The following is a 12,204-nucleotide window of genomic DNA, read 5'->3' as shown; positions in this document are numbered from 1 at the left end:
GGATCAGAGCATCCTTGCTCCTGTTAAGGAACCTGGTTCTGTACAAAGCTGGCAGCCTGGCGAAGATCTCAGTGCAGCTCAGAAGCTTGCATGTCCTTGTGTCAGCAGAGAGGGGTCTAGGGAACACAAATTCCCCTCCCTGTTCCAATGTATTTCAGAGTCAACACAACATGGTTACAGTAGGCCTGGGGAGTGCCTGGAGGGGGACCCCTGTGAGGAGGAGGACTGCTGAACCAGCCAATGGCCTGGCAGCTGGAAGACTGAATCAGTCCTTTGGATAGGAGCCCATAGGGAGCAACAGCTTAGAACAGGATATGTGTTTCATTCATTTCAGAGAGTTTATATTCTCTCGTTCTACAGTAAAGAAAGCAACAATGGCAGTGCTCAGGGCAGATTTAAAAAACCCCCAAAACAACAGCAGTACAGTATTAAAAATAATAATAAAAGACCACAGGAAAAGAGATAACAGCTAAAATAACTGGAATAGAGCCATTAAAAATCCAGAATTGTAGCCAATGCTAGCCCTAGGAACATGACTACTTTAGGTTTTTTAATTTAAATGCGTCTCCTGAGTAGGACTAGGACAATCCCTAACTGGTCAAATTAAAAGATAGCCTAAATAAAAGTATCTTATCTGAGTGGTGCAAGAGTGGAGAGAGCCAGTGTGGTGTAGTGGTTAAGAGCGGTAGACTCGTAATCTGGGGAACCGGGTTCGCGTCTCCGCCCCTCCACATGCAGCTGCTGGGTGACCTTGGACCAGTCACACTTCTCTGAAGTCTCTCAGCCCCACTCACCTCACAGAGTGTTTGTTGTGGGGCAGGAAGGGAAAGGAGAATGTTAGCTACTTTGAGACTCCTTAAAGGGAGTGAAAGGCGGGATATCAAATCCAAACTCTTCTTCTTCTTCTTCTTCTTCTGCAAGGCAGGCAGAGAGGGGCCAAAGGGACCCCCTGAAGGACAGAGTTCCCTAGTTTCTCTCCTGCATCCTGAGTGCTCTAGTCGTGGCAGCAGCCAGGATGCAAACGAGAAGTTTGTCTTCAGATCATAGGGCGCAGGTTGGGTTTAAGTTGAACCAGAAAACATGTAACACAAACACTAGGCCACATTACATCCCGGGAAGGTGGTTGCCAGCCAGGCTCTGGCCCGCACTTACTGCGCCCCAAGTTGGTGGCCACGTGCTCCAGGACCTCGATCTGCTCAATGGCTTCTCGGCGAGTGAAATGGACCACCAGGACCCAGTAGCCCGAAGGGAGATCTTGCAGCCTGTGGAAACGGAGGAGTAAAAACAGGGTGATGGAGGACAGCCACTGTGTCAAGGCCTCGGCCTCAGAGCTGTTTAACAGAGCAGCCTGCAATATGAATATTATTTATCTGTGTAGCTGGGGCCATTACAAAATAATAATAATACACAAAACAGAATAAAATACATTACACAGTTACAATAATTATTGAAACCAGGAATTATGTCAGACAAGAGTTTGCTCCCCTGAAGAATTTAACTCATCATCCCAGCAAACTTTTCTCTTTAAAACGGGCACTCTCAAGGCAAAACAGGCCACTTTTTCCGAATTGTAAGGGGGACCTGCTGCACAGCCTGGAAGACGCATGGACTTCCTTTCATTGCCTCCGCAGCCCCAGAGAAAATGTTCAGGAGAGATCCAGCCCAGACCCAAAATATCTAACTCAACTTGCTCATGAATTGACTCCAGGTACCACCTGTCACCTTACAAGAACACCAGAGGAGCTTAGCTGCTGGATCAGGCCAAAAGCCTATCAAGACAAGCGTTCTGCCCCACAGCAGCCAATCTGGTGCCTCCAGGAGGCTCACAGGCAGCCCCATGGCTGTTCCCCACCAGCTGGCATTCAGATGGCCTGCCATCTCTGATATTGGAGGAAGGCTGTGGCTGCAGTAGCTAGCAATTCCACTGATAGCCCCCCTCCTTCCCCTCGATGTATTTCTGCCCAAGGTGGGGTCCATCACCACCTCTGGGGGCTCTGTGAGAACTCATAAGCTGCTGCTCCTTCCTGCCTGTCCTGAATCTCTCACCATTCAGCTTCTGCGGGATCTGAAAAGCTTCCCCTTGCTCACTTTCTCCACGCCTCTATCCCATCTCTCCACCTTTCCCCCTCCTTACACTAGCAAGTCCCAAACATGGCGACCTCTCTTCACAGGGGAGCTGCTCCATCGGTCATTTGGCTTTTCGTTTTCAGACCTTATCTGAGGTGTGGTGATGAGAACTGTACGCAGTACTGCGAGTAAAGTTGCACCTTAGATCTGTAGAAGCACACTGAGATATTGGCGACTTTAATGTCTGCCTGGCAGCCTTTTCCTGTCTGAAGCTGGCAGGGCTTTTACGCCTAGCCTGTTGCTTTAAGAGAAAACGCTCACAGGTTCTCTCGTAAAGTGGGCCGAACAAGGAAGGGACGGACGGACGGTAAGAGCCCTTCCCAAGTGCCACTCAAACAAGCCAGGTTCTTAATTCACGAAGTGTTCCTTCATCTTTGCAACATTTTCAGAGAGAGGAGTGGCACTGGGGGTTGGGAATATTTTCAACACCGAACTGGAAAGCGGTTAGGAAGGCCTACCCATACAGCAGCGCATGGTCAAGGTGCTCGCAGAGCCTCTGCAGGACCTTGTCGTGGTTCCTGATGGCTGGAGTTTCATCCTCGCAGGCGGCGAAGTAGCTTTGCAGCTAAGGGTGAGAGAAAGAGAAAAACACGTCAGTGAATGAGTTTTGGGGGAGAGCATTCTGCCTTGTAGAATTATAGAACGGTAGAAGGTAGCAATGTAGGAATCGCGACACCCCAGAGGGGTCCAGGGGACAAGCACCTAGGAGCTCGGACGCCTCTGAAGGGCTCAAAAGGCTTTTCCCAGCCCTGCCTGAAGATGCCGAAGAAGAAGAAGAAGAAGAAGAAGAAGAAGAAGAAGAGGAGGAGGAGGAGTTTGGATTTGATATCCCGCTTTATCACTACCCTAAGGAGTCTCAAAGCAGCTAACAATCTCCTATCCCTTCCTCCCCCACAACAAACACTCTGTGAGGTGAGTGGGGCAGAGAGACTTCAAAGAAGTGTGACTGGCCCAAGGTCACCCAGCAGCTGCATGTGGAGGAGCGGAGACGCGAACCCGGTTCACCAGATTACGAGTCCACCGCTCTTAACCACTACACTACACTGGCTCTGCTGATGGGGATTGAACCTGGAGCTTTCTGCTTGCAAGGCAGGCGCTCTGGCCGTGAGCTATTTCCTGCAGGTGACAAGAGGGGTCCAGCTGTGAAGCAAGCGGGGGGAGGGGGGCAGGGAGATATTTATTGTGGGTACCTTCCATCAGCACCACCTCTGTATGCCTGCTGGGATACAGTTGTGTATGCAGACAGTTCTCCCGGCCAATCAGACGCACAGAGCAAGGTAGGAGGGACATTTTCTCCCTAAGCCAGGGTTCCCAACCTCTCCGGTTTTGGGAGGGACACCCAAGCAATGCGCTGCCTCAGCTGGATGAGGCTCCTGCGATGAGCTGATCGCATCGCAGGAAGAGCCTGAGGCAGCAGAGGCAACACCCCATAGCTCCCGTCGCCCATTTTGCAATTGCTCACCCAAGGGGTGTGTCCCAAAGTGTACCTGCACAGAAGCTCTCCAGCACAGACTGCAAGGAGAGGAGGGGGGCGCAAGGAAGAGCTGCTCCTGGCCTGGAGGGGGTTGGCCTGGCTGCCTCTTGGAGCTCTGCCCCCTAGGGGCTAATGGCAGCAAGCGCAAGGGAAGCAACACTGAGGACAAACAGGGAAGGGGGCTCGGCGGCAGAGCATGTGCTAAGCTTGCCAAAGGTCCTAGGCCCTGGCAGTGTCTCCCCTGCTTGAAACCCTGGGGAGCCACTGAAACTAAAGGACTGAAGTTAATCATGGTCATTAATTCCAGTGGATCTACTCTGAATAAATGTTAATTGGATACAACCCTTTTTTCCCAACCATAAAGGAAATCTCAGAGTCCGACCCCACTACTGGCTCTAGGCCTGGCCCCAGTACAGCAATACCCACTGTACCCCACTATCACACCCTTGGTGTGGATGCAGAACAGCACCCAAATGGTGTTCAAAACTAGTCATTTTGCACCTGGCTATCGGTCACTTGCGATAGTGAAGTGAAGATGCCTGGGCGCCAGGATGGTGCCTGACATCTCCAGAGGTGCATGCCTGGGAATCATTGGATCTGGGCTGTTTTCACACACTAATACTCCATCCTGTAGAATTCAATCAGTTACATTCTATCTGCACAATCAGAATGGATTTTAGGAGCCAAAATGCTCTTTCTGGAAAAGGAGCAGTGAGCAACGCTATAGTTAATTGTTGTTGCTTGTCTTCACTTCCTCCATCCCACTGCCCTGCTCACAGTTGTGAAGAATATTCTTATGTTATGAATGGTCTGTGTAACCATTAAAAATAAGAGGTTGGAACAGGACAATATATGTGGACTGTCCCTGGATCAAATGACTTTTCTTCTTTAAGTTCTCAACGTTCTACACCTAGTTCATGGTTTCCATCTGAACTAACCAAATGTTTAACCGAGAATTAATCACAGTCAGTCCATCATTTGAAAAATAAGACTTCAGAGCTGCCTGGCCCAAAAATGGCAACTAAACATCCTGTTTTGGTGACTTAACTTTGGTTTAAGGAGCCATTCGGCACCTAGTTTATATATCTGACTTTCTCACACTGCACCCAATGGGGTAAAAACTGCATGTTCTGGTAAAAACAGCTGCTCCAGGGGGGCTGAAAAATCCCGACCAGCAGGAAAGGCAGGAAGCTGGACCTCCCTCCCTGATCAGGGTGTCAATTCACGTGTCAACTGGATATCCTGTCAAGCAATACTTGACTGATCAGGTTCTGCCCCAGCTGATGCCACCAAGCAAAGCTGACCCATAAGGTGACAGGGCAAAATTTCCTCCTGTGGGAATGCTGGTCTGGTGACTCACAGAGCTATTTATAAACCCTTTGACAAGCAAAACAAACGGCGTCCATGTTTAAGAGACACCCATGTGATTGCCCAAGCACATTCACAGGCAGGACACACAAACAGAGAGAGCACCGTAAACAGACGCCTGAGATGTTCGGCTTGAACCCGGCTGACCATTCAGAGCTGATGGAAAATACCCCCATGACAAGAGGTCAGTCCCAGCCTCCCCTGCCGTATGGAGTGCTGAGGAGCCTACTGCTCTGTGGAATACTTTTCATGAACACCTAGTCCCTAACTGGGGGTGCTCAGACCAGGAAGGAAGCAGGGGCTCTGCAACTTCCACACGTCACCTGGACAGAGGGCTGGTATCTCATGCTTTGCATGCAGAAGGCCCCAGGTAGGAGCAAAGTGCCTCTCTCTGCTGGATACCCTGGAGAGCTGCTGCCAGTCAGAGCAGGTGACACTGAACTAGATGGATCAATGAATCAACACCAGATAACTCAGCTTGCCATCCTCCTGCTCTGTGGGCACAGGGGGCCACATGGGATGGGGGTGATGCCCACCAGAGACCCTTTCATGGTAACTCTGAGCCAGTTTCTTCAGCGCTCGGCTGCCAGTGCTGGGCAGATTCCAAAGACTGGAACAAGTCCAGAAAGGCAGCGGCTGGAGCAGCTCATGAGCTGAGCAGGCTGAGACTGACGCAAAGCATATGACTGCTCCTTCGAGGACGGAACAACCACTTCACAAAGGACGGAGTGGGGGGTTGCAGGGAGGCCACAGATCCCCTGCCACGCAGCAAAATCCTGAAAAGCACACTAAGAGAGGACCCTGCAGAGAGGAGGAGGAGGACTGTGGCCTGCTCACTGAAACCCCCCTAGAGGAAAGGGGCTCCCCGCTTAAGTGGTCGGCGGCCAACTTCTGCAAACTGGCCCTTGTACTGATGTGAAACTTGCTGAGAGAGGAAGGAGGGAATGTGCTTTTGACAGCATTCTCTGCTCACGGCAACAGCTGGAGGAAACTCTGCTGATGGTAACGCGGGAGTTGGAAAGTTGCTCTTCTCCATTTCATTCTTTCGGTGGCCATTTGGGTCCTGCTCTACAGCCAGCACTTGGGGGCCCTGTCAGAGCTCAGAGCTGATCACACAGCAGCCCTCCTCGCTTTCGCTGCCTGGATGCCAACGTTTGCCCCTTCCATGGCCACATGCCATGCCTGACTGGCCGCAGGCTGCAGGAGACAAGGAAGGAATGACAACAGCTCCCTCTCCCAACTCCCAGCCTTGGCCTCCCTCCTCCTGTGCCCAGCAGCCAACATAGCCAACAGCTGCTCTGCTCCTACAAGGGGCTACTCTCAGCACCTTTCTTCCTACTCCTCTGCATCACAGATCTTCCATGCACCTGCTCGTGGATGCCCTGACACAGCACCCAACGCACAGGCTACACAGTCTGGCACCGGCGGGAAACTCTTGTTTTATAAAGCAGCCCAGTAGTTGTTAAACATAGAAGACCATGCTCCTGCCACTGAAGCTCAGGACAGGACCCTTTGACCAAACCTCATTAATGGATTTACCTGATATGCAGCTGTTCCCCATTCTCCTCAAAGAAAGAAATCAAGCCTTTAATACCACTCTTCATTGCAAATTCCTAGGACTGAGATGAGCTGCAGCAGCCCCTTCCCCAGGGGACTGTGTTTCTTGCTGAAACAACAGTTTCCAGGGGTTGCATTCCACATTAGTCCTCCTCAGAGTAGACCCACTGAAATTGGTGGGTGTGACTAACTTGGGGCCATTGATTTTAATGGGTTGACGGAGAGTAGGACTTACCTGGATACCACCCCAGGGTGCTTTAGGAAAGCCCACAAAAGGTTAGCATATATGCAATGGCAAAGATCACAACTCTTTGCCAAAGAATTTTGCAATACTCCTTCACGATTTCAAGTCCCCCGCAACCGCTGCATTATGCCACCCACTTTCAAACAAGAGAGATGAAGGAGTTGCAGCAATGCTCTCCTCCCAGGGTGGAGTTAGGGAACATTTGGGCATCTTATAAAATTAAGCCTAGGCCCATCATCTGATTAACTAGTTTATGAAATGTATATTCCACCCTTCCCTCACAAATGAGCCCCGGGTGATGCGACCTTACAGTACGAACTCATGGAGACCCAATTTTATGAGGGAAAAACTACCGGACAGCAATTTATGAAAGTTTTGGGCTCTCTACCTGCTTCCTTCAGAATTTTGGAAAGGAGTTTACAGGGGTTTTGCATTTTCTCTGCTTTGCAGCCATGGGGAGGAAGCAGGGGGCATGGCCAAAAAAACCACATGGGCCAAATGGGGAGGTCTGGTAGGCCACAGGCTGGAGATTCTCCAACCCAGCACTAGAGTTTATGCAATATTTTGTGTTGAGTGGGAAGAGCTAGCCATGAAATACTGGCAGTTTGTGCAACTGCTGTGGGACAAGTGGAAATGGATTTGCCTGGGGAAGACAGGAGCGATTATGTGGAGCAAGGGGCTGACGGGGGGTGGAGGAGTTGAGCGAGTGAGAGGGGAAGAGAAGATGGAAGCAAGTCTGAAGACATCTACTTGCTGATATCTAGGGTGCACTGCTAACTGATTGCTTTAAACGGTTTTAAGTTGTGATTACTTTTTGTTGCGTGTTACGCTATCAAAGAGGACCGTGTAGAAACAGTGACTAACCTACCAACAATGGCTAAGGTGTTCATTATGTACTTTCAGAAGAAACCCCACTGTCCTGCCTGCATTGGACCGGTTTTTAATAGAATCTGAGACATCCTGATGACGCCAAAATGAACATATTGTTCCTGGATGTGGAAAGGACTAAAGTTGAGCAAAGAAGCTGTGCATAATATCTGCAACATCCTGGAATGACAGATATCAGGGCAATATTAGCCTTATGCACGCACGCACACAGTTATATGAACATTTTAAATATTTGCATTATACAGGTGTATCTCTGCTTTGGATATGGCTGTTTGACTGCACATATATACGTATACCACAAAGGGTGAGTTACTTTTTGTTACTGTTTTGGAAACCACTGTAAGAGTCTCCAGTTTAGGATTAGGGCTGGGTGATATCTGGTTTTCAACATTGTGATATGTCACCAGCTAAACGTTGCAATATATATCACAGTGTCTGAAATAAGGATGGAGCTATGTAGCGGCATTGCCTGCTTCAAAGTTTTTCCTGCACCATGATTTCTGCATAGCACACACACACGTCATGATTCATGACATATTGCCAAATCAAAAATTATGAAACGGTTATCACAATATTGGCTTCAATCCGGTTCTGGATGATATATCGCCAGCTCTAGTTAGGATTAAGGCTAAGGCTGAGCATTATAGAGTATAAAGAAACCCAAAGGCCAGATCTAGTAAAAGGATGAAGCTTTTTTTTTTTTTTTAAGGATTTCAGCAGTGAATATAAAAAGCACAGTTGGTAACAAAGAGGACAGTCTCGCCTCTGGTTCCCTACAGCCAAGCAAAGTCATGGCAAAGGATAGCCAGATCTAGATAGTATAAAACCCTAGTTCTGCAAACTGAATATATTACCCAAAGGCACTTCCCCTTCATATTATGTCTGGCTGCAGATATTGCACGGAATAGCCTGTGCATTTGGATAAGTGGGTTATTATGGGCTTGGGGGATGAAAGTCAGGGGCAGGGGAAAGGTTACAGAAGGCAAAGGAGAAGAAAGAATGACTGGTGAATTGGATGATACAGTGCTGGGAAACACAATTAATGGAATTATGAGAACTACACACTGCTGGCTCTCCTTCTTGCCAATCAATGGGTTGTTTCTTCAAGCGGCAAAGGACCAGCAGAGAGCAAAGTGCCTCCCATCGAAGGCATCTGCTTGTTTAAGAAGTTGGGAGAGATAAGCTCCACAAAACACTGAGGCTTTCCTGCTGGGGAAAGGCCTGTCATCCACAGCTGCATGCCAAACAGTCAGAATAGCAGCTGCTGAGAAGCAAAGCAGGGGGAAGATGCTGTTGCACTCAGGTCCATCATCTTGCAGACTTTCCAAAGGAATCTGGTTGGCCACAGCAAGGACAATTGGCCTTACTTTCTTAGGATGGTAGACCCTTGGTCACCTGGCTCAGGATGACCCACACTGACTGCCTAGGGCTCTGAGCAGGGGATTTTCCCACCTGGAGATGCCATGGACTTTCTGCACAGTAAGCAGGTGCTTCACCGCTGAGCTGCAACCCTTCCCTTCAACCTCGGTTTGTTGTCAGTAAAATGGGAACAGAGGCTTCTCTAACAACATCCATTGCTGAAGCAAGCAGCCCTTTGGCCCACTGAAAATTCAACACGCACTGCAGCTTGCTTGTTGCTGAGATTGCATACCCAGGCTTATTACAGTCCAGCTAGGATAAGGAAGCAAGAGAGCACAGTAGCTGGGCTGTGGGGGCAAAGGCAGACCATGCGGGAAAAGAGATGTACAATTGCAACCAGGGAAGCTGGTTAAGTGATGTCATATGGTGCTAAATAATAATAATAATAATAATTTATTATTTATACCCCGCCCATCTGGCTGGGCCTCCCCAGCCACTCTGGGTGGCTTCCATAGAAACCAAAAATACAGTAAAATATCACACGTTAAAAACTTCCCTGAACAGGGCTGCCTTAAGATGTCTTCTGAATGTCAGGTAGTTGTTTATCGCTTTGACATCTGATGGGAGGGCGTTCCACAGGGCGGGCGCCACTACCGAGAAGGCCCTCTGCCTGGTTCCCTGTAGCTTTGCTTCTCGCAATGAGGGAACCGCCAGAAGGCCCTCGGTGCTGGACCTCAGCGTCCGGGCAGAATGATGGGGTGGAGACGCTCCTTCAGGTATACTGGACTGAGGCCGTTTAGGGCTTTAAAGGTCAGCACCAACACTTTGAATTGTGCTCAGAAACGTACTGGGAGCCAATGTATGTCTTTCAAGACCGGTGTTATATGGTCTCGGCGGCCGCCCCCAGTCACCAGTCTAGCTGCCGCATTCTGGATTAGTTGTAGTTTCCGTGTCACCTTCAAAGGTGGCCCTACGTAGAGTGCATTGCAGTAGTCCAAGCGGGAGATAACCAGAGCATGCACCACTCTGGCGAGGCAGTCCGCGGGCAGATAGGGTCTCAGCCTACGTACCAGATGGAGCTGGTAAACAGCTGCCCTGGACACAGATATGACCTGTGCCTCCATGGACAGCTGTGAGTCTAAAATGACTCCCAGGCTGCGCACCTGGTCCTTCAGGGGCACAGTTACCCCATTCAGGACCAGGGAATCCTCCACACCTGCCCGCCTCCTGTCCCCAAAAACAGAGGTGACAGCTTTGCTGAAATGGTCAGAAAGCACAGCTTGAGCAGTTATCATTCGCATGGGGTGGACCCTGATAGGGTGCTCCTGGGTGGGTGGGTAGTGTTCAGAAGAAGCCACACCAGCAGGAGAATACCGTATTGTATTCTATGACAGCTTCCCTGCCCCTGACTTTCTTCCCCCACGCCCACAACAATCCCCCAGCATAGAAGGCTTATCAAGAGAGAGCAGGGAAAGGATTGAGAAATCTGCAACGAATTTAAAAAGGCTGATTTAATGGTATTATAAGTAATACTATGCTACTGTGGCTAATCACATCAACAACATGTGACAATGATGAAACGACTTTACTAACAACACTATTGTTACGGTAAGTCAACAATGGGCTGCGTCCTCCTCTGAGAAGACCCACTGAAACCAATGAGCCAAAAAACCACCACACCTATCAACTTCAGCGGGTCCCGCTCTGAGTATAAGTTGTACCGGATAGCACCTCTTGATTTTGTTTATATTGCATTAAATCCATAACCTGCTTCAAGGAGCCCATGAAGCAGTTCTTAAGTGACTCAGATTCCTGTGACCTACCCTGCTCTTCGTTTAACTGCTTTTAATTTTGAAAGTGAAGCAACGGCTGTAACCCTGGAGCCTGCCTGTCAAAGGGGGGTGGGGAATAATAATAATAATAATAACAACAACAACAACAAGAAGAAGAAGAATAGAATTTATATCCTGCCCTATACCCGGAGATCTCGGGTCAGTTCACAGATAAGGTAATAAATCCAAGAACGCCAATGATGGTAGCAAAAGGACAAGAAAACTAACAGATCTTAATATCAAATCATAATGATTGTGAATAACAGCAACAACAGCAAACAAGAATAACGAGTGACATGTAATAGTAATAACAACGAATAAGAATTGGGAGTAAGGGGAAGGTGAAAGGAAGAGAAATATGCTGGGATGGGGATGGCCGGCTGTGTGTGTCTGTTGACGGCGTTAGGGGGCGGTTAAGTGGGGCTGGGAAGGGCACCCTTGTGGCGGGATGGGGGGGGCGTCTATGGGTTTCCCCCTACAACACCAACCCAATAAAAAAGGCCCCTCCCCACCCCGCTGACCTTCTTGACGGAGAGGGAGATGTTCTCCAGGATGCGGTCCTTGACCTGCCCGGGGGGCTCCATGACCGGCGCCGACGCGCTCCTCTGGCGGAGACCCCGGCCGCCCCGACGGCGAGGACGTCCGCCCCCACGGCGCTGCGGACCCCTCGCTCCCTCCGTCCTGAGGGTCCCCCGGGGGCCACGGAGAGGAAGGTCCTCCCCCAACCCTCAAGGCCCGCCCCCCCCACCGGGGGCACTTCGGGGGCGGGGAAGAGGAGGACGAAGAGGGCCCTCGGGAAGGATCCTGCGCGGAGCCGAGGAGCGGGACCGGCCGGGGAGGAGGAGGAGGGGGAGGGCCGCCGCCGCCGCCGCGGGGTGGAGCCGCCTCGTGACAAGCGGGGAGGCGCCCAGGGAGAGCGCCGGGACCGGCCCCTCTCGCCTCGGGCCTCCTGCGGCCTGTGAGGAAAGGGAAGCGAGGAGGAGAGGCTCGGCCCGGCAAGGCGGGAGAAGAAGTGGCAGCCACCGAGACCGCCGCTGCTGCCGCCGCCTCTGCCTCCCGGCGGCTGCTGCAGTCCGTCCCCGGCCAGGCCGCTCTCGGCCCGCGCAAAGGACACCGGGAAATGTAGTTCGCCGGGTCTGAGGGGGGAAGCGTATACTGTACACAGTATAGTGTGCCTAGGAGGAGAGGGAGAAGCGAGAGGGCTCTTCAGAGGCCCCCTTCCCACTCTACAATTCTGCCCTTCCGTGGTGGACTCTAGACACACACACACTAAAAAAAAACGCTGTGAAAATGCTTTAAAAAAAGACACGTTTTGAAAACTATGCTGAATCTGCCATAAGCTCACCACCGCCATC

The 12,204-nt window shown here is 50.5% G+C and overlaps 1 protein-coding gene across 2 annotated transcripts in view; it reads right to left on the bottom strand.

The window, feature by feature from the left end:
* Positions 1–11,928, bottom strand: part of PLEKHM2 (pleckstrin homology and RUN domain containing M2) — a 34,874-nt gene extending 22,946 nt beyond the window's left edge. Inside the window, exons 1-3 of one of the 2 annotated variants that reach the window (XM_082229918.1) lie at positions 11,371–11,928; positions 2,586–2,692; positions 1,153–1,262 (exon numbers count right to left, since the gene is read on the bottom strand). In XM_082229918.1, coding sequence (XP_082086044.1) covers positions 1,153–1,262; positions 2,586–2,692; positions 11,371–11,433 — 280 coding nt within the window. In that variant the 5' untranslated portion in view covers positions 11,434–11,928. The remainder of the gene's footprint in view (positions 1–1,152; positions 1,263–2,585; positions 2,693–11,370) is intronic. The other variant, XM_082229917.1, reaches the window with a different exon arrangement.
* Positions 11,929–12,204: the final 276 nt, after the last annotated feature.

Source organism: Podarcis vaucheri (genome assembly GCF_965113315.1).
Source record: "Podarcis vaucheri genome assembly, chromosome: 7".
NCBI classification, from domain to species: Eukaryota; Metazoa; Chordata; class Lepidosauria; order Squamata; family Lacertidae; genus Podarcis; species Podarcis vaucheri.
The sequence above is the reverse complement of the archived record's forward strand: the minus strand, read 5'-3'. Positions and strand labels throughout refer to the sequence as shown.